The sequence below is a fragment of the Callorhinus ursinus genome, unplaced genomic scaffold, assembly GCF_003265705.2.
Source record: "Callorhinus ursinus isolate GAN/ISIS: 27379988/994484 unplaced genomic scaffold, GSC_fseal_2.0 scaffold55, whole genome shotgun sequence".
NCBI lineage: Eukaryota > Metazoa > Chordata > Mammalia > Carnivora > Otariidae > Callorhinus > Callorhinus ursinus.
The window spans coordinates 8,576,256-8,599,167 of record NW_027397117.1 but is presented as its reverse complement, the minus strand read 5'-3'; the positions used below and the strand labels follow the sequence as shown (position 1 = coordinate 8,599,167).

Here is a 22,912-nt window from a genome sequence, read left to right as displayed (position 1 = left end):
GTCTGTGTTCCTTTCTGGTCTATATTACTTTTAGGCTCTCTCTTTGCTTAGAGGATCCCTTTTAATATTTCTTGTAGGGCTGGTTTGGTGATCATAAATTCTTTTAGTTTCTGTTTGTTCTGGAAATTTTTTATCACTCCTATTTTGAATGACATCCTAGCTGAATAAAGTATTCTTGGCTGCATATTTTTCTCACTTAGCACCCTGAATATATCATGCCACTCCTTTCTGGCCTGCAGGTCTCTGCTGCCAATCTAATGTTTCTACCCTTGTACGTTATAGATCTCTCATCCCAAGCTGCTTTCAGTATTTTCTTTTTGTCTCTGAGATTTGTAAGTTTCACTATTATATGTCGGGGTGTTAACCTATTTTTATTGATTTTGAGGGGAGTTCTCTGTGCCTCCTGGATTTTGATTCCTGTTTCCTTTACCAGATTAGGAAAGTCCTCTGCTATAATTTGCTCCAATATACCTTCTGCCCCTCTTTCTCTTTCCTCTTCTTCTGGGATCCCAATTATTCTAATATTGTTTCACTTTATGGTATCACCTATCTCTTGAATTCTCCTCTCATGGTCCAGTTGTTGTTTATCTCTTTTTCTGTTTTTTTATTGTCCATCATTTGGTCTTCTATATCACTAATTCCCTCTTCTGCCTCTTTTATCCTAGCAGTTAGAGCCTCCATTTTTTATTGCATCTCATTAATAGCCTTTTTGATTTCAACTTGGTTAGATTTTAGTTCTTTTATTTCTCCCGAAAGGGATTCTCTAGTGTCCTCTATGCTTTTTCAAGCCCAGCTAGTATCTTTATAATCATTCTTCTTTTTTTTTAAAGATTTTATTTATTTATTTGACAGAGACAGTGAGAGAGGGAACACAAGCAGGCGGAGTGGGAGAGGGAGAAGCAGGCTTCCCGTGGAGCAGGGAGCCCAACGCAGGGCTCGATCCCAGGACCCTGGGATCATGACCTGAGCCGAAGGCAGACGCTTAACGACTGAGCCACCCAGGCACCCCTTTATAATCATTATTCTGAACTCTAGTTCCAACATCTTACTTATGTCCATACTGATTAGGTCCCTGGCAGTCAGTACTTCCCCTTTTCCTCTGTTTTGAGGTGAGTTTTTCTGTCTTTTCATTCTATCCAGAGGAGAATAGATGAATGAGAGAACAAAACACTAAAATGACAACAACAACCCCACAGAAATATTTACTAAACAAATCACAAGAGACCCAAAACCAGGGGGAGAAAAAAAGAGAGAGAATATAATCAGATAGGTGAGCAGAATAGAGCAATACACTGGATTCTGTATGTATTTTGATCTGTTTTTTAAGAAAACTAGATAGACTTATATAGATGTACAAAAATAAAATTAAATACAATGAAAGGATAGAATGTAACTGTAAAAATGGAAATGAAAAGACAAGAAAAAAAGAAAGAAAAAAGAACAACAACAAAAAAGGAAGGGATATAAATAGGTGAACAGAACAGAGCAATGCACTATCTCTTGAGTGTATTTTTTTTCAGTTTGTTAGAAGAAACTCCATCTCAAAATTATAAGGAAAGAAAATCCTATAAATATAAAAATAAAATTAAATACATTGAAAGCATAGAATGTAACTGTAAAGATGAAAATTAAAAAAGACTTTAACAAAACAAAACAAAAAGAAGAAGGAAAACCCACCAAAAAAGAGATTATGATCAGACAGGTGAATAGAACAGAATCATACACTAGATTTTGAGTGTATTTTGGTCTGTTAGAAGAAATTGCATCCCGGGGCGCCTGGGTGGCTCAGTCGTTAAGCGTCTGCCTTCAGCTCAGGTCATGATCCCAGGGTCTTGGGATCGAGCCCCGCTTTGGGCTCCCTGCTCGGCGGGAAGCCTGCTTCTCCCTCTCCCACTCCCCCTGCTTGTGTTCCCTCTCTCGCTGTCTCTCTCTGTCAAATAAATAAATAAAATCTTTAAAAAAAAAAAAAGAAAGAAATTGCATCCCAAAATTGTAAAGAAAGGAAAACATATATATACAAAAATAAGATTAAATACAATGAATGGATAGAATGTAACTGCAAAAATGAAAATTAAAAAAGATTTTAAAAAGGAGTTGATATGGGCACCTGGGTGGCTCAGTCGGTTAAGCGTTTGCCTTCAGCTTAGGTCATGATCTTAGTGTCCTGGGATTGAGCCCTGCATCAGGCTCTCTGCTCAGTGGCAAGTCGGCTTCTCCCTATCCCTCTGTGAGCGCTTCCACTCTCTCTCAAATAAATAAATAAATAAATAATCTCTATTAAAATTAAAAGAAGGAGTTGATAAAATAAGAAATTGGTTGAAAAAAGGAAAGAAAAAAACATTTAAAAAAGTTAAAGTTGAAAGACTAAGGAATCATGGAGGAAAAGTCGTGAATTCTGTGTGCTGTATTTCCCTAGCGCTGGAGTTTTGCTGTCTCATTGATTGGTAAACTTGGTCTTGGCTGGATGTTCTTGCTGATCTTCTCGGGGAGGGGCCTATTGCGTTGATTCTCAAGTGTTTTTGCTCCAAGTGGAATTGTACTGCCCTTGCCAGGGGCCAGGCTAAGTAACCTCCTGTCTGCTCTATGTGGCTTTTGTTCCCTGAAGGCTTTCCATGCAGCTTTAGAAGATGAGAATGAAAATGGCGGTCTCCCAATCTCTGGTGGCCCTGAGCTGAAAGCTCTGGGCCCCACTCCTCAGTCAGCCCTCAGAGAAAAGCAGTCAGTCACTCCTATCTCCCTGGTCTCCGGCCCCACTCTCACCCAGCCTGTGACCAAGCATTTCTGTCTCAGGCACATGACCCATTTTGAGTCTCCAAATCCAGCAGACTCCTGTAGCACACTCCCATGCCACTCCTCCCAGGAAGAGGAAGGGGGATATCGCCAGTTCTGCTGCTTTTTGGGCCCCTGCTCAGAGAGCAGTCACCCAGCTGTGCCGGGGTTCCCAGTTTAAGGCAGCCTTGAGCTGAGCTCCCACTCCTGGGCTCACTGATTGCAGTTGGCTTCCCTGCTCTGATTCCTGGGAGCTCTGCCGAACTCAGGCACTGCCAGTCTTCGTGTGACCGCGAGGATCCTGAGACCACTCTGTCCTAGCTAGGGTTCTGCCCCTGCTTAGCCACCTAAGTGACATGCCTCACCAGAGCAGACTTCTGTGTTCCGATTTTGTGCTCCGCTGCTGCATCACTTGCTGGTAGCCGTCTGACAGAGGCTCCCTTTCCCCGTGGTCTGTCTTCCCATATATCCCCCCGGATTCACTTTTCCACACCTCCTACCTTGCAGAAAGTGGTCGCTTTCCTATTGGTAGAGTTGCAGCTATTCTTTTTTTAGATCCCTGGTTGAGTTCACAGGTGTTCAGAATGATTTGATAGCTGTCTAGCTGAATTCCTGGGACCAGATGAAATTAAGATCTCCTACTCTTCCGCCATCTTGGACTCCTATTTTTACATTTATTAGTATTACTGACATATTGTCCTTATATTTTTAAACTCCTTTTTCAAACATTTTTTTTATTTTTCCCATTTCTTTTGTATTCTTGCTGTCTCTTTTTTTTTTTTTTCCTGACTTTTAAAATTCCATTTTCCCCAACTGCTGTTTTAGAAGTTAGACATACTTGGGACACCTGGGTGGCTCAGCTGGTTAAGCATCCAACTCTTGGTTTCAGCCCAGGTCATAATCTCAGGGTCATGAAATTGAGCCCCATGTCAGGCTCCACGCTCAGCAGGGAGTCTGCTTGAGATTCTCTCTCCCTCTCCCTCTGCCTCTCCCCCTTCTAGCATACACACTCACTCTCTCTCTCTCTGAAATGAATAAATCTTCAAACAATAAAAAGTCAGACATTTTTTTCTTTTGTTAGCCTTTACATGTTGCTGTCCAAACTCAACTTGATAAAATCTAAAGCTGTCCAATAATTTGAATCTCCAGACTTTTTACCTCTAATAACTACCTTTTTAATGTTTTTGCTGTTACTATTGACTATTTTCGTTCTTTTTTTAACCCCACATTTAGACAGTCATTATTTTCTATAGACAATATTTACTTAAAGTTATGTACATATTTACCACTTCCCTTGCTCATGTGAGTACTTGTGTCTAAGATCTTTATCAGGTGGGTGTCCCTATGTATATATAGAGAGATACATACACACAACTGTTCTGTAGTTTTACTGCCAATATGCCTAACTTTGGCTTTTTTCTTTTATTTATTTTGCTTTATGTACCTATTTTAGGCAAATTCCTATATTTCATTACTTCTGTAAAATTTTCAGCCATTTCTCTTTGAAAATTGTGTTTTCTCCATTTTCTGCATTTGGTCATTAGACTCCATAGTTATTTGAATATTAAAATGTTTCATTCTGCCCTCCAAATATTTTAACATCTCTTTCATGTCTCTCTGCTATGTTCTGGGTAATTTCTTTGGATTCATTTTCTAATTCACTCATTCTCTGTTTCTAATCTCTTTAACCTATCTGGTACATTTTCATTTTAACAGTTATATTTTTGGCTATTTTATTTTATTTTTTGAGAGAGAGAGTGCAAGCTTCTGGGGTAGGGGGGCGGGTAGAGGGAGAGGGAGGGAGAAAATCTTAGGCTCCCTGTCCAGCATGGAGCCCGTCATGGGGCTCAATCACATGACCCTGAGATCAAGACTTGAGCCAGAATCAAGAGTCTGATGTGTAGCCAACTGAGTCACCCAGGAGCACCTATTTTTTGACTCTTTTTAACCTGCCTGCTATATTAAGAAAATATTCTCTTGTTCCTTGTTTTTTGAATATGTATATATTTTATGGCAGTTTTTAAAACATCAGAGTGGTCTTGGGTATTTCAACTACTAGACAATTCCTAGATTTTTCTCTTTTTTTGCCATTTGCACTCACTTTTTTTTTTTTTAAGATTTTGTTTATTTATTTGTCAGAGAGAGCACAAGCAGGGGGAGTGGCAAGCAGAGGGAGAGGGAGAAGCAGGCTCCCCGCTGAGCAAGGAGCCTGATGTGGGGCTCGATCCCAGGACCCTGGGATCACGACCTGAGCCAAAGTCAGACACTTAACCAGGCATCCCAACTTCTGTCCTGAATTTATGATGGAGTTGATTTTGCTTATTTTTAAGCTTCATATAAATGGAATCATACAGTATATATTGAGGGGGAAGAAAAACAGCCTGTGACAACCAGGAGCTGATCTCACACAACATCTAGGCTATAGTGTATTAGAAGCTGGGTTTGTGCTCACCATTAGGACATGTTGGTCTCCTATTGGATATAAATGATCTCACAGAATGCCAACATCAGACAGTATGACTTTTTAACAATGATGGACTGAGAAAGGACCACTTGATAATTTTGCCTAAGCGCAGAGAAAATTAAGGTCACTTTGCAAGCCACAAAATACCAGACACCCACCTCTTGTCTAATATGGGTGACTGCTATTTACCGATAATCGCTTTAGTCTTGCTTCTTCTAGCCTGCCTTCCTCTAGATAAGATATAATAAGATACCCAAAGGGAGGGAAAAAAGGATAGGAAGAAGTCAGAGAGGGAGACAAACCATGAAAGACTCTTAATGCTGGGAAACAAACTGAGGGTTACTGAAGGGGAGGGGGATGAGGGATGGGGTAACTGGGTGATGGGCATTAAGGAGGGCATGTGATGTGATGAGCACTGGGTGTTATATGCAACTGATGAGTTATTGAACATTACATCTGAAACTAGTGGTGTACTATATGTTGGCTAATTGAATTTGAATTAAAAAAAGTAAGATACCCAGTCATAGAATCATCCCTTCTGGTTGGTGGCACCCAATCCAGAGCAAGCCCCTGTTTCTTTGGACTCTTCCCCCAAATCACCTAACCAAAACCTGCATCATATAAGTCCTTTCCAGTACTCTTTTACTGAGACACCCACATTTCCCCATGATGTGGGTTTTCCCTTCTTGAAATGAGTAATAAACCTGACAGGTTTAACTACAGCTATATTTTTGGTAGTCTTTCTCTTGAGGGCATTGACAGTATTCGTTTTTGTCTGGTTTCTTTCATTTAATATATGTGAGATTCGTGTGGTTGCATTTCACAGTAGTTCATTTTTGCTATTTAATATTAGACTTTGATTATACAACTATTTGTTTTAGGGATGTTTTAATGTTGATACACAATGTTCTTGTCAATGTCTTTCAGTGAAAATGAATATGCATTTTGTTGAGAATATTCCTAAGAGTATGTTAGGAGTTGCCAACATTACTCACGGTAATCCCTAATTCTTATATTCACGGTTACAGTTGATTACAGCAAAAGGATACAAAGTAAAATCAGCAAGGGGAAAAGGCATGTAGGAAGGAACTCTGGAGGAAACCATGTGCTATCTTCAAGTGTCCCCTCTTGTGGAGTCACATAGGATATGCTTCATTCACCCAGCAACATGTGTGACAACACATGTGAATTGTTGCCAACCAGACAGCTCACCTGAGGATTTTTATTGGGGGTCAATCACAGGCCTGTAGTGTCTGTAACTTCAGTTTCTCATGCTCCAGACCCACCGGGGAAAAAACAGGTATTCACCATAAATAAATTATTAACATAAACTGTCTGCTCGTACTGGTACAGCCTGACCCAAAGTCTCAGACATGCAAAGGCATTCTTATAGACAGAACACTCAGAACTCAGATCCCAGGAGCCAACCAATAGCCAGTCCTGAAAACAGGCCTTTCATTGGAATGTGCCGCATTTAAACAACCTAGGCCTGCTGAGTTAATCTTTTTCTTCATAGAGTAAAAGTGATGGGTAATAGAGTATTTGTATGTTTAAATTTAGGAGATAATGCCAAAGAGTTTTCCAAAGTGATTATACCAGTTTACTCTCTCACCCGTGTGTATTTGAGAATTTCAGTTGTTGTACATTTCCAGTATTGTTAGAATCAATCTCTTAAAATTTTAGTGGTTTTTTTTTTTTTTAAGATTTTATTTATTTATTTGAGAGGGAGCGAGAGTGAGAGAGCGAGCACAAGCAGGGTGAACGGCTGAGCAGGGAGCCTGATACGGTGCTCGATCCCGGGACTCTGGGATCTTGACCTGAGCTGAAGGCAGTAAAATTTTAGTGTTGTCTTATTGGTGCACAGTGATGTCTCATTATGGTTAAAATTCATATGTACTTAATAACTAATGAGAGTAAACATCTTTTCATTATGGTATTTGCCACTGGACTATGTTATAAAATGCCTATTCAAGTCTTTCACCCAATTTTCTACTGAATTGTTTGCTTTATCCTTTTTTATTTTTAATTTTATTTTATTATGTTATGTTAGTCACCATACAGTACATCATTAGTTTTTGATGTAGTGATCCACGATTCATTGTTTTCGTATAACACCCAGTGCTCCATGCAGTACATGCTCCCTTTAATACCCATCACTGGGCTAACCCATCCCCCCCACCCCCCACCCCGTTTGCTTTATCCTTAATGATTTTTAGGAGTTCTCTATGTATTTTGATATGTAAAGTTTATATGTGTTTTTTTATTTAAATTCAATTGGCCAACATATAGTACATCATTAGTTTTTGATGTAGTGTCAATGATGCATTAGTTGTGTATAACACCCAGTGCTCATCACATCATGTTCCCTCCTTAATGCCCATTGCCCAGTTACCCCATCTCCCCCACCCACCTCCCTAAAGTTAATATGTATTTCACATATCTTCTCTCACCTACCTGACTTGCCTTTTTCTCTCTCTCTTAAGGCTATCTTTTCAAGAATGAAAGTTCCCAATTTTAATACCTCATTTGGTACCTTTTCCTTTATGTTTAGTGTTTTTGTTATATCATTTAATCTTTTTCATAATCTAAGGCCATGAAGATACTCTTCTGTGTTATATCTAAAAGCTTTATTGCTTTACCTTTCTCATTTAGATCTGCCACCTGCCTAGAATTGATATTTTTATTGTGATAAAAAATGCATAACATAAAATTTATGATTTTAAACATCTTTAAGTGAACAATTCAGTAGTGTTAAGTATATTACAATTAAATATATTGGAATAGATATCCAGAACTTTTGCATCTTGCAGAACAAATCTATCCATTAAACAACTCTCCATTTCTCCCTTCCCCCTATGGCAACCACCATGCCACGTTCTATCTCTGGATTTGACTCTAAGTACCTAATATAAATAGATTTATATAGTATTTGTCTTTTTCATAACTGGTATATTTCATTTAGCATAATGTCCTCAAGGTTTATCCATGTTATGGCGCATGACAGGATTTGCTTTTAAAAAGTGAATGATGGGACGCCTGGGTGGCTCAGTTGGTTAAGCATCTGCCTTTGGCTCAGGTCATGATCCCAGGGGCCTGGGATTGAGTCCCACGTCGGGCTCCTTGCTCACTGGGGAGCCTGCTTCTCCTTCTGCCTCTGCCTGCCACTCCCCCTGCTTATGTGTGTGCTCTCTCTCTCTGATAAATAAATAAAATCTTAAAAAAAAAATTGAATGATAGTGGCACCTGGGTGGCACAGTTGGTTAAGTCTTCAACTCTTGGTTTTGGCTCAGATCGTGATCTCAGGGTCATGAGATTGAGCCCTGTATCAGGCTTGCACTCGACACAGAGTCTACTTAAGACTCTCCTCTGCCCTTCCCCCCATCTCCCTCTTCCTCAAATAAATAAATAAATCTTTTTAAAAACCTGAATGATACTCCATTATATTTACATACGTCATTTTATTTATCCATTCATCCACTGATGGACGTTTGGGTTGCTTCCACCTTGTGAATAATGCTGCTACAAACATGTATCAAGACCCTGCGGGATTACTGGATTATATGGTAATCTTATTTTTAATTTTTTTGAGGAACTGCTACACTGTGTTCCATAGCAGTCATACCATTTTATAATTGCATAACAGTGTGCAACCTTGCCAGCACTTCTTATTTTCTGGCTTGTTTTTTTTTCTCTAGTAATCCTAGTGGGATTACTAATGAATATGAAGTGATATCTTGTTGTGTTTTTGATTTGTATATCTCTAATAGTTAGTGATATTGAGACTCTTTCCATGTGCTTTTTGGTCATTTGTATAGCATCTTTGGAGAATTGTCCAAGTCCTTTGCCTGTTTCTTAATCAAGTTGTTTGATTTTTTTATTGTCAAATTCAAGAAATTCATTATATATTCTGTGTATTAACTTCTTATGAGATATATGATTTATAAATATCTGTTTGTTTAGGGTTGGTTTCTGGAGTTTTATTTTGTTCCTTTGATTCTTTGTATGCCTCATGGTCTTTTGTTGAGATTTATGTGTGTGAAAAAACAATCATCTCTCCCATTCTTTATGGATGGGCTTCATGCAGGGGAAGAGCTTCACTATCAGCCTGCTAGAATCTCTAGAACCTCTCAAACCTTTTCTGAGTTGCCAAGTCACATTGCAAGTGGCCTGGATTAAGGGAGTTGAAAACCAAGGTCACTTTTGCAGTCTACAACATGGATGATTTCAAATAATGGATCATTTTTCTGTAACAGACCAAATATCCATTTTGTCTTATGTCAATTGGTTTGAGTTGTGTTTTCCAAGAGCTTGTCTATTTCTTCTGATATTGCAAATTTATTGGCAAAAAATCCATAATATTCTCTTAATTACCTTTTAAAATATTGAAGCAAACTCTGGAAAACAGTATGGAGGTTCCTCAAAAAGTTGAAAATAGAGCAATTGCACTACTGGGTATTTACCCCAAAGATACAAATGTAGTGATCTGAAGGGGTACGTGCACCCCAGTGTTTATAGCAGCAATGTCCACAATAGCCAAACTGTGGAAAGAGCCTAGATGTCCATTGACAGATGAATGGATAAAGAAGATGTGGAATATATATATACAATGGAATATTATGCAGCTATCAAAAAAATGAAATCTTGCCATTTGCAGCGGTATGGATGGAAATAGAGTGTATTATGCTAAGCAAATACGTCAGTCAGAGAAAGATAAATATCATATGATTTCACTCATATGTGGAATTTGAGAAACAAGGCAGAGGATCATAGGGAAAGGAAGGGGAAAATGAAACAAGATGAAACCAGAGAGGGAGACAAACCATAAGAGACTCTTAATCTCAGGAAACAAACTGAGCGTTGCTGGAGTGGAGTGGGGTGGGAGGGGTGGGGTGGCTGAGTGATGGACATTGGGAAGGGTATGTGCTATGATGAACGCTGTGAATTGTGTAAGACTGATGAATCACAGACCTGTACCCCTGAAACAAATAATACATTATATGTTAATAAAAGATAATAAAATACTGAGGCAAAATTCACATGACTATTAACATTAAAATGCACAATGCCACTGACTCCAGCAGCATTCAGTTCATTTACAGTGTTATAATTACCGACTCTTTCTAGTTTAGTATTTTACATAACCTCAGAATAACCATTAAGTAATCATTACTCATTCCTCCTTTCTCTCACACCCTGGGTACCACTAATCTGCTTTCTGCCTCTGTTAGAATGTTTTTGTGGTTCATGTGTCCTTTCTAAGGCTTAATAATATTCCATGATTCATTTATACCACACTTTGTTTATCCATTTGTCCAGTGATGGACATGTGGATTGTTTCCACCTTTTGGTTATTATGAACAATGCTGCTATGAACATTAATGTACAGGTTTCTGTGTGGACATGTTTTCATTTCTCTCAAATATATACCTAGAAATGGAATTCCTGGTAATTTTTGTATGGTAATTTTATGTTTAACTTTTTGAGAAACTGCCAAACTCTTCTACGCAGTGGTTTTGCCAGTTTACGTTCCATCAGCAATGTGCAGAAGTACCTGTTTCTTCTCCTCAATACTTGTTATTTTCCTTTTTTTTCTTAAAGATTTTATTTTATTTATTTGAGACAGAGAGAGAGAGCACAAGAGGGGGTAGGGTGAGAGGGAGAAGCAGACTCCCTGCCGAGCAGGGAGCCTGATGTGGGACTCGATCCCAGGACTCCGGGATCATGACCTGAGCCGAAGGCAGTCGCTTAACCAACTGAGCCACCCAGGTGCCCGTTATTTTCCTTTTAAAACAAAACAATTCTAGCCATCCTAGCAAATGTGAAGTGATATCTCATTGTGGTTTTGATTTGCACTTGTTTAATGACAAATGAATTTGAACATCTCTTCATGTGCTGATTTTCCATTTATGTATCTTTGGAGAAATGTCTTCAAATTTGCTGCCCTTTTTTTTATTGGGTTATATTATTTTGTTGAGTTGTAAGAGTTTTTTATATATTCTAGATATCAAACCTTTATCAGATTCATGATTGCAAATATTTTTCCCATTCTGTATGTTGTCTTTTCATTCTCTTGATAACATCTTTTGATGGACAAAGGTTTTAATTTGTGTGTGTCCAATTTATTTGCTTTTTCATTTGTTGCTTATGCTTTTGATGTCAAATCTAAGAATCCATTGGCACATCTGAAGTAATGAAGAATTTACTCCTGCGTTTTCTTATGATCATTCTTTTTTTTAAAGATTTATTTATTCCAGAGAGAAAAAGTTGTGTGCATGAGGAGAGGGGGAAGGGGCAGGAGGAGAGAAAAAGTAGACAACCCCCGAGCGCTGAGCCCAACTCAGGGCTCAGTCCCACAACCCCAAGATCATGACCTGAGCCAAAGTACAACACTTAACTGACTGAGCCACCCAGGCGCCCCATTATGATAGTTTTAAATTTTTAGTTCCTATATTTAGGTCTTTTATCCATTATGAGCTAATTTTCATTGAACGAAACAGCATTCCAACTTCATGTTTTTGCATATCCAGTTGGCCCAGCACTATTTGTTGGAGAGCTTATTCTTTGCCCCACTAAATGGTTTTGGTGCTCTTGTGAAAAATCAATTGGCCATAGATGATTGAGTTTATTTCTTGAGCCACAATTTCATTCCATTGGTCTATATGTTTGTCCTTGTGCCAGTACCAGTGTTTTGATTGTTATAACTTTGGAGTGAGGGGTACCTGGGTGTCTCAGTCGTTAAGCATCTGCCTTCGGCTCAGGTCATGATCCCAGATCCTGGGATCGAGCCCCGCATCGGGCTCCCTGCTCGGCGGGAAGCCTGCTTCTCCCTCTCCCATTCCCCCTGCTTGTGTTCCCTCTCTCGCTGTGTCTCTGTCAAATAAATAAATAAAATCTTAAAAAAAAATAACTTTGGAGTGAGTTTTGAAATCTGTGTGAGTTTTTGAGCTTTGTTTTTCTTTTTCAATATTGTTTTGGCTTTTCAAGGCCCCTTGCAGTTCCATATGAATATGATGATTGGCTCTTCCATTTACACACATGCACACACACACGTGCGCGTGCGCACAAAGCCATTGGGATTTTGATAGGGATTGTATTAAATTTTCAGATCACTTTGTGGGGTGATGCCATCTTAAGAATATTAAGTCTTCTAATGTATGAACAGGAAATGTTTTTTCATGTAATTATGTCTTCTTTAATTTCTTTCATTAGTGTTTGGTTGTTTTTACTGTACCCATCTTGTACTCCCTTTAAATTTATTCTAGGTGTCTTTTTTTAGATGCTGTTGTAAACGGTATTGGATTCTTAATTTCCTTCTTGATTCTTCATTGCTGGTGCATCTAAACACTCATTTTCATATGTTGATCTTTACCCTCCAATATTGCTGAATTTGCTTATTAGTTCTAGTAGCTATTTTATGTATGTGTGGAATCTTTGGGATTTTCTACATGTAGAATTATGTCATCTGCAAATAGAAATAGTTTTACTTCTTTTCCAAATTGGATGTCTTTTATTTCTTTTTCTTGTATAATTGCACTGGCTAAGACTTCTAGTGCAAGATTGAACAGCATGCAAAAGTAGGCATCCTTGTCTTATTCCTGATCTTAATGGGAATCTTTCAGTTTTTCACCATTAAGTATGAGGTTAGGTGTTGGGTTTTCATAAGTGCTCTCTATCATGTTAATGAAGCTACTTTTCCTGCTTGTTGAGTGTTTTTATAATGAAAAGGTATTGAATTTTGTTGAATGCTTTTTCTGAATCTATTGAGATAACCATGTGCGGTTTCTCTAATTTTCTATTCAGCAGTTTATTTAGTACCTATTAGGTGCCATGTGAGATGAGCTAAAGATAAATGACATATAGTCTTTGCTATTAAGGTAATGTCACTGGGGAGAGAGGCAGGGAAAAAACTAATTCCAAAAGTAAAGTGATTGATGCTATAAAAAGAGTAACCAAGAGGCTGTCTAGGTGGCTCAGTCTGTTGAGCATACAACTCTTGATTTCGGCTCAGGTCATGATCTCAGGGTCATGAGATTGAGCCCCACGTCAGCTCCACAGTGGGCATAGAGATTGCTTGGGATTCCCTTTCCTTCTGCCCCTCCCCCCAAAAAAGGGCAACTGAGTACTCTGGAAGATTAAAAATTATTGCCCAGCATGGAGCCCAATGTGGGACTTGAACTCACAACCCTGAAATCATGACCCAAGCGGAAGCCAAGAGTCCAGCGTTTAACCAGCTGTACCACCTAGCACCCCAGAAGACTAGAAAGTTAATTCAATTTAGGAATTCACAGTGGTGCTGATATTTTAGCTGAGTTTTAAGAGTTAAATGGAGGTTCACTGGCCAAGACAAGGTTCAGAAGGGGAATTTCAGTCAGAGGGAACAGTTAGTAGAAAGGTAGGAGAACATGAAGCTCTGTTGGAAATGGCAGATTGTTGTTTGGAGATGAGATTGGATAGGGAGTTGTAGGAGAGGAAGCTAGATGGTAACGTTGAAGAAAAAGTTCGAATGGCCTTGTACACCATGCTTGGGTCTTCAGACTGGGTATGAAAGATATACAGCAAGGTAGTCACTTGCCCATATGTGCACTGTAGCCATATGGATTAGAATGAGGAGAGCCTGAAAACAGGATTTTGAAAAATATATCAAACATATAATTGTTATTACTGGTTTTTAATTTTTTCTTTCAGTTCTCTCTCCTTGTCTCCCAGTTAGTGCTGTCTTGTGTCAGCATCTAATACCATTTGCAGAATGCAAGAGGTGATAGGTAAGAGAAAAAATATATAAAATGGTATATGCAACTATCAGAATTTGAATTCTGTTAAGTTTTATATAAATATACTTCTTTTGAAGTCATTAAAAAATTGTTTTAAGTGAAACAGTAAAAGAGCCCTTTTGAAAACACAGAAATACTTGAGCTTAATTTCTGAAATTTGCATTGCTAGAAAATAAATGATTAGCCATCAATTCAGGAAGTTTATTTTCTGTCTTGCCTGGCATTTGGCCAGGACTGGAATGGATTTCCTGGTAATTTGGTTTGAGAGATGACTGCTTTACATCTTCATTGATATCTGTAAAGCCAAAATAAATTGATTTTGAGGTCACTGACCACTGAATTCTAGTTAATGGTGACTGTGTTTCCATACTGCAGCAACAATATTGCACTTATAATCGTACATTATTTTATAATTTAAGAGCTTAATTTAGATCATCTGTAATGGTTGCATATTAATTAGGACATACAAAGAGAAAACTTGAATTGTTCAATCAATTTCAGATTAAATCACTCACTCAACAGTGAAGACATTTATTGATGCATATCAATTATTATTTTGTAGAATTTCTCTTCAGTACTGTCATGAGATTACTATTCCCTAAAAGCATTTTCTACTTTAATAATTTTTCCTGAGTACGTTCAAAGAGATACAAACTTCAGAATTCTTAAAATTTCTTTCAAGCATACATTCCAATTTAAAGTACTTTTGATCAGAAACTTGATGACATACATTGATATTTATTATGAAGTCTCTGGAATTATCTGGAAAGTAATTCTTTCATGTGGAAGGAAAAGGACGAGGGATAAATATGAAAAATGGTAACTTCAGTGATGAAAGCATAGTCTAACCTAGCAACTCTTAAATTTTTTGATTTCAGGACCAAAATTATTAAAAATTGTCAGACTCGAGGGCGCCTGGGTGTCTCAGTAGGTTAAGCGTCTGCCTTCAGCTCAAGTCATGATCCCAGGGTCCTGGGGTTGATCCCTGCATTGGGCTCCCTGCTCAGCAGGGAGTCTGCTTCTCCCTCTCGTTCTGCCCCTCCCCGCTGCTTGTACTCTCTCTGTCTCTCTCTCAAATGAATAAAATCTTTTTTTTTAAATTTTTTTATTGTTATGTTAATCACCATATATTACATCATTAGTTTTTGGTGCAGTGTTCCATGATTCATTGTTTGTTCATAACACCCAGTGCTCCATGCAGAACATGCCCTCCTCAATACCCATCACCAGGATAACCCATCCCCCTCCCCCCTCCCCTCTAGAACCCTCAGTTTGTTTTTCAGAGTCCATCATCTCTCATGGTTTGTCTCCCCCTCTGACATACTCCCCTTTTCTTCCTCTCCTGTTATCTTCTTCTTTTTCTTTTTTCTTAAAATATGTTGCGTTATTTGTTTCAGAAGTACAGATCTGTGATTCAACAGTCTTGCACAATTCACAGCACTCACCGTAGCACATACCCTCCCCAATGTCTATCACCCAGCCACCCCATCCCTCCCACCCCCAACCACTCCAGTAACACTCAGTTTGTTTCCTGAGATTAAGAATTCCTCATATCAGTGAGGTCATGTGATACATGTCTTTCTCTGATTGACTTATTTCACTCAGCATAACACCCTCCAGTTCCATCCACGTCGTTGCAAATGGCAAGATCTCATTCAAATGAATAAAATCTTTAAAAAAACTATCAGACTCAAGAGTTTTTGTTTATATGCTCTGTGTATATATCCCAATGTTTATTTTATTAGAAACTAAAACTGAAAAATTTTTAAATATTTTAAATTCACTTAGAAATAAGAAACCCATTATATATGAACATAATATAGCCTAGTTTTATGAAAAATAACTACTTTCTATAACAAAAAGAATTAGAAGAGTATTTACATTTTTGCAAAATATCTTCATTGTCTGACTTAATACTTAGATTCTCATAACTGTTTTGTATTCAGTCTTTTGCAATATCACATGTCAGGTAGCCTCTGGAAAGGTCTACTATAACTAAAGACAGAATTAGTGTTCACTTTATGAAATCCCCAAAAGGGACTCAAAACCAGTTTGAGAACCTCTGGTGAGTTTCAGGCAACCACAAAGTGTTAGTTTATTCTGGGTTAAAAAAGATGTCTTGCAGATGTCAGTATTTTTTCTGACTTAGATATTACAGTGGAGAGAAGTTTGTATAATCTCCCTTCCAGACTTCAGGGGACTTAACTAAAATAAATTTGTCACTTTTTAAATGTTTTCTGGAATCTAGGCTACTCTCAGGCAATGTGTCCCATGTGTTGTCTCAACATTCAGGCTTTTTTTTTTTTTTTTTTTAAATTTATGTGACAGAGAGAGACACAGTGAGAGAGGGAACACAAGCAGGGGGAAGTGGGAGAGGGAGAAGCAGGCTTCCCGCCAAGCAGGGAGCCCAATTCGGGGCTGGATCCCAGGACTCTGGGATCATGACCTGAGCCGAAGGCAGATGCTTAACGACTGAGCCACCCAGGCGCCCCTCAACATTCAGGCTTCTTTGATCTTGTGACACCTCTATATCAACATGTGGCAGAGGAAGAGAGAGGGAGCATGGAGAATTGTGCACAAAGTCTTAAATGCTTCCTCTTAGAAATGTCACACAGGATTCCTCTTTATGTTTTGCTAATAAAAGCCATGCCTGACATCAAGTGGTCCTATCTAACTTCAAGAGATAGGGAAGTACAGTCCTCTCATGTGCCAGAGGAAAGAAGGCCTGGATATGTTGGTGAGCAGCACAAATGTTTACTACTCTCTTTGAAATGATGTTTTTAAGAAACATGAATGTAAATACCTTGAGCACAATGACCTTGTTTACCACAGTGTGATGAGCACCTAGGATAGTATCTCTCATAACCAAGAAATACTTGTTGAATAAACGTGAAAGGAAGACATTAAACTTCCCAAATTCAGTAAAGCAATAATATTTTCTGATTGGCTATAGGTATAGAAGAGTACAAGTTGAATTTATCTCTAATGAGGAACCATTTGTTTTTCTTACATTTGGAGTTTATTATGGTCAATCTTTGGTAAATGGATGGTTTAGTGCAGTAGTCAAAAAATATTAAATAGGGGCGGAGCAAGATGGTGGAGTAGGAGACCTGGATTTCGTGTGGTCTCAGGAATTCAGCTGAATAGGGATCAAACCATTCTGAACACCTAGGAACTCAACAGGAGACCGAAGAAGAGAGTAGCAACAACTCTCTGAACAGAGAAGCGACCACTTACTGGAAGGTAGGACGCGTGGAGAAGTGAATCCGAGGCGATATTCGGGAGGCTAGACGGCGGGGGAGGGGGCCTCTGTCGGCCGCTTCTGGCAAGTGCTAGAGCTGCGGAGCACAAAATCGGAACTTTTAGAAGTCGGCTCGGCGGAGGGACGTCGCTCCAGTGGCTAAGCGGGGGGTGGAACCCTCGCGGGACAGTGTGGTCTCAGGACCCTCGGGGTCACAGAAAGACCGGGGGTGCCTGAGTGCGGCAGAGCTCCCAAGTATCGGAGCGGGGAAGCCGGCTGCAGAGACGGAGCCGAGGTGTGAGCTCTCAGCTTGGGGTTGCCATAAACTGTGATCCGCGGCCCAGTCAGGCCACTGCTCCTCCAGCAGGGACCCAACAAGCGGCAGATCCGGGGAGACTCCCCTCCCTCCCCCGGAAGGAGCGGCGCGGGAGCGCACCGCAGGGATCTGCTGGGTTTGGAGACTCCACACGGGGTCGGGTGCCAGAGATAGAAACTCTCGGTCACAGGCCAGGTGAGCACGCAGTGCAGCCGGAGACCAGGGAGACGGGAGTGACTGCTTTCTCTGGGGGCGCACTGAGAAGCGGGGCCCCGAGTTCTCAGCTCCTCCGAGTGGAGATTGGGAGGCCACCATTTTCACCCTGGTCCTCCAAAGCTGTACCAGACCTTGCAGGGAACAAAAGCTCCTGAGAGCAAACCTGAGCAGCTTGCTTAGCCCGGACCGACAAGGGTGGGGCAATTCCACCTCCGGCAAAGACATTTGGGAACCACGGCAACAGTCCCCTCCCCCAGAAGATTGGCACGAACAGCCAACAAGCCAAGACCAAGTTTACCGATCAAGGAGAACGGGAGAACTCCAGCGCTAGGGGAATACAGCACATAGAATTCATGGCTTTTTTTACCATGATTCATTAGTTTTTCAAAGTTAATTTTTTTAAATGGTTTTTTTTATTTTTCTTTTTCCCTTTTTCAACCAACATCTTATCAATCTCTTTTTAAAAAAAAACATTTTTTATTTTTCATTTTTAGAGTCATATTTTATCCCTTCATAGTAGTTACCCTTATTTTTGCCATACATATATATATATATAAGTTCTTTCTTTAAAATTTTGAGATACAGTTTCTTCTAACAGATCAAAATATACCCTAAATCACTACTGTATGGCTTTCTTCTAGTCTCCTGCCTGATCACATTCTCTCCCTTTTCTTTTTCTTTTTCTTTTTTTTTTAAATCTTCTTCTTTCTTTTTTCAAACAACTTCTTATCATATCAATTCCTTTTATAAAATCTTTTATAATTTTCATCTTTACAGTCATCTTCCATGCCTTCATTGTATCAACCCTTATTTTGTACATATATAAGTCTTTCTTCCTTTAAAATTTTAGGAGACGTTTTTTTCTAACAGACCAAAATACGCCCAAAATCCAGTGTGTGGCACTGATCTATGCACTAGCCTGATCATATTTGATCATATTCGGTTTTTTTCGTATTGTTCTGTTTTTGTATTTATCTTTTTGGTTTTTTTTTCTTTCTTTTCTCTTTCTTTTTTCTTTCTTTCCCTTTCTTTTCCCCTGGTTTCAGGTCTTTCCTGATTTGTATAGAGTATATTTGCTGGGGACATTGTTAACCTGTTAGCATTTTGTTCTCTCATTCATCTATTCCCCACTGGACAAAATGACAAGATGAAAAAAATCACCTCAGCAAAAAGAACAAGAGATAGTACCATCAGCCAGGGACATACTCAATATGGACATTAGTATGATGTCGGACATAGAGTTCAGAATCATGACTTTAAAGATACTAGCTGGACTTGAAAAAAGCGTGGAAGTTATTAGAGACACCCTTTCTGGAGAAATAAAAGAACTAAAATCTAACCAAGTCAAAATAAAAAAGGCTATTAATGAGGTGCAATCAAAAATGGGGGCACTAACTGCTAGGATAAATGAGGCAGAAGAGAGAATCCGCGATATAGAAGACCAAATGATGGAAAATAAAGAGGCTGAGAAAAAGAGAGAGAAACAACTACAGGATCACGAGGGCAGAATTCGAGAGATAAGCGATACCATAAGACGAAACAACATTAGAATAATTGGGATCCCAGAAGAAGAAGAAAGAGAGAGAGGGGCAGAAGGTATATTGGAGCAAATAATAGCAGAGAACTTCCCTAACGTGGGGAAGGAAACAGGCATCAAAATCCAGGAGGCACAGAGAACCCCTCTCAAAATCAATAAAAATAGGTCAACACCCCGACATCTAATAGTAGAACTTACGAGTCTCAGAGACAAAGAGAAAATCCTGAAAGCAGCTCGGGAGAAGAGATATGTAACCTACAATGGTAGAAACATTTGATTGGCAACAGACCTATCCACAGAGACCTGGCAGGCCAGAAAGGACTGGCATGATATCTTCGGAGCACTAAATGAGAAAAATATGCAGCCAAGAATACTATATCCAGCTAGGCTGTCATTGAAAATTGAAGGAGAGATAAAAAGCTTCCAGGACAAACAAAAACTAAAGGAATTTGCAAACACAAAACCAGCCCTCCAAGAAATATTGAAAGGGGTCCTCTAAGCAAAGAGAGAGCCTAAAAGCAGCATAGATCAGAAAGGAACACACAATATACAGTAAAAGTCACCCTACAGGCAATACAATGGCACTAAATTCATACCTTTCAATAATTACCCTGAATGTAAATGGGCTAAATGCCCAATCAAAAGACACAGGCTATCAGATTGGATTAAAAAACAAGACCCATCCATATGCTGTCTGCAAGAGACTCATTTTAGACCCAAAGACACCCCCAGATTGAAAGTGAGGGGGTGGAAAACCATTTACCATGCTAATGGACACCAAAAGAAAGCTGGGCTGGCAATCCTTATATCAGACAAATTAGATTTTAAACCAAAGACTGTAATAAGAGATGAGGAAGGCCACTATATCCTACTTAAAGGGTCTATCCAACAAGAAGATCTAACAATTGTAAATATCTATGCCCCTAACATGGGAGCAGCCAATTATATAAGGCAATTAATAACAAAAGCGAAGAAACACACTGACAAGAATACAATAATAGTGGGGGACTTTAACACCCCCCTGACTGAAATGGACAGATCATCTAAGCAAAAGATCAACAAGGAAATAAAGACTTTAAATGACACACTGGACCAAATGGACTTCACAGACGTATTCAGAGCATTCCATCCCAAAGCAACGGAATACACGTTCTTCTCTAGTGCCCATGGAACATTCTCCAGAATTGATCACATCCTGGGTCACAAATCAGGTCTCAACAGGTACCAAAAGATTGGGATGATTCCCTGCATATTTTCAGACCACAATACTTTGATACTAGAACTCAATCACAAGAGGAAAGTTGGAAAGAACTCAAATACATGGAGGCTAAAGAACATCCTACTAAAGAATGAATGGGTCAACCAGGAGATTAAAGAAGAATTAAAAAAATTCATGGAAACCAATGAAAATGAAAACACAACTGTTCAAAATCTTTGGGATACAGCAAAGGCAGTCCTGAGAGGAAAGTATATAGCAATACAAGCCTTTCTCAAGAAACAAGAAAGGTCTCAAATACACAACCTAACCCTACACCTAAAGGAGCTAGAGAAAGAACAGGAAATAAAGCCTAAACCCAGCAGGAGAAGAGAAATCATAAAGATCAGCGCAGAAATCAATGAACTAGAAACCAAAAGAACAGTAGAACAGATCAACGAAACTAGGAGCTGGTTCTTGGAAAGAATTAACAAGATTGATAAACCCCTGGCCAGACTGATCAAAAAGAAAAGAGAAATGACCCAAATCAACAAAATCATGAATGAAAGAGGAGAGATCACAACCAACACCAAAGAAATACAAACAATTATAAGAACATATTATGAGCAACTCTATGCCAGCAAATTAGGTAACTTGGAAGAAATGGGTGCATTCCTAGAGATGTATCCACTACCAAAATTGAACCAGGAAGAAATAGAAAACCTAAACAGACCTATAACCACTAAGGAAATTGAAGCAGTCTCAAAAATCTCCCAACAAACAAAAGCCCAGGGCCAGATGGCTTCCCAGGGGAATTCTACCAGACATTTCAAGAAGAATTAATACCTATTCTCCTGAAACTGTTCCAAAAAATAGAAATGGAAGGGAAACTTCCAAACTCATTTTATGAGGCCACCATTACCTTGATCCCAAAACCAGACAAAGACCCCATCAAAAGGGAGAATTATAGACCAATATCCTTGATGAACATGGATGCAAAAATTCTCACCAAAATACTAGCCAATAGGATCCAACAGTACATTAAAAGGATTATTCACCACGACCAAGTGGGATTTATCCCTGGGCTGCAAGGCTGGTTCAACATCTGCAAAGCAATCAACGTGATACAACACATTAACAAAAGAAAGAACAAGAATCATATGATCCTCTCAATAGATGCAGAAAAAGCATTTGACAAAGTACAGCATCCTTTCTTGATCAAAACTCTTCAGAGTATAGGGATAGAGGATACATACCTCAATATCATAAAAGCCATCTATGAAAAACCTACAGCGAATATCATTCTCAATGGGGAAAAGCTGAGTGCTTTTCCCCTAAGGTCAGGAACGCAGCAGGGATGTCCACTATCACCACTGCTATTCAACATGGTATTAGAAGTCCTGGCCACAGCAATCAGACAACAAAAATAAATCACAGGCATCCAAATCGGCAAAGAGGAAGTCAAACTCTCACTCTTTGCAGATGATATGATACTGTATGTGGAAAACCCAAAAGACTCCACCCCAAAACTGCTAGAACTCATCCAGGAATTCAGTCAAGTAGCAGGCTATAAAATCAATGCACAGAAATCAGTGGCATTCCTATACACCAAGAACAAGACAGAAGAGAGACAAATCAAGGAGTCGATCCCATTTACAATTGCGCCCAAAACCATAAGATACCTAGGAATAAATTTAACCAAAGAGGCAAAGGATCTGTACTCAGAAAAGTATAAAATACTCATGAAAGAAATTGAAGAAGACACAAAGAAATGGAAAAACGTTCCATGCTCATGGATTGGGAGAACAAACATTGTGAAGATGTCAATGCTACCTAGAGCAATCTACACATTCAGTGCAATCCCCATCAAAATACGATCCACTTTTTTCCAAAGAAATGGAACAAATAATCCTAAAATTTGTATGGAACCAGAAGAGACCCCGAATAGCCAGAGGAATATTGAAAAAGAGAAGCAAAGCTGGCGGCATCACAATTCCGGACTTCCAGCTCTATTACAAAGCTGTCATCATCAACACAGTATGGTACTGGCACAAAAACAGACACATAGATCAATGGAACAGAATCAAGAGCCCAGAAATGGACCCTCAACTCTCTGGTCAACTAATCTTCGACAAAGCAGGAAAGAATGTCCAATGGAAAAAAGACAGTCTCTTCAACAAATGGTGTTGGGAAAATTGGACAGCCACATGCAGAAGAATGAAACTGGACCATTTCCTTACACCACACACAAAAATAGACTCCAAATGGTTGAAAGACCTAATCGTGAGACAGGAGTCCATCAAAATCCTAAAGGAGAACACAGGTAGCAACCTCTTCGACCTCAGCCACAGCAACTTCTTCCTAGAAACATCACCAAAGGCAAGGGAAGCAAGGGTAAAAATC

At 39.2% G+C, this 22,912-nt stretch overlaps 1 protein-coding gene across 5 annotated transcripts in view; it reads left to right on the top strand.

Moving 5' to 3' along the window:
* TPST1 (tyrosylprotein sulfotransferase 1) overlaps positions 1 to 22,912 on the top strand; it is a 160,355-nt gene that overhangs the window by 112,423 nt on the left and 25,020 nt on the right. For 2 of the 5 annotated variants that reach the window (XR_012375708.1, XM_073884233.1), the window contains 2 exons: positions 13,919 to 13,995; positions 14,883 to 15,084. The exons of the other annotated variants lie outside the window; for them this stretch is intronic. Coding sequence is in view for 1 of the 2 variants with exons in the window: in XM_073884233.1 (XP_073740334.1) it covers positions 13,919 to 13,966 (48 nt within the window). In the remaining variant the exon portion in view is untranslated. Of the gene's footprint in view, positions 1 to 13,918; positions 13,996 to 14,882; positions 15,085 to 22,912 lie in introns of those variants that run through there. 5 annotated transcript variants of the gene reach the window in all.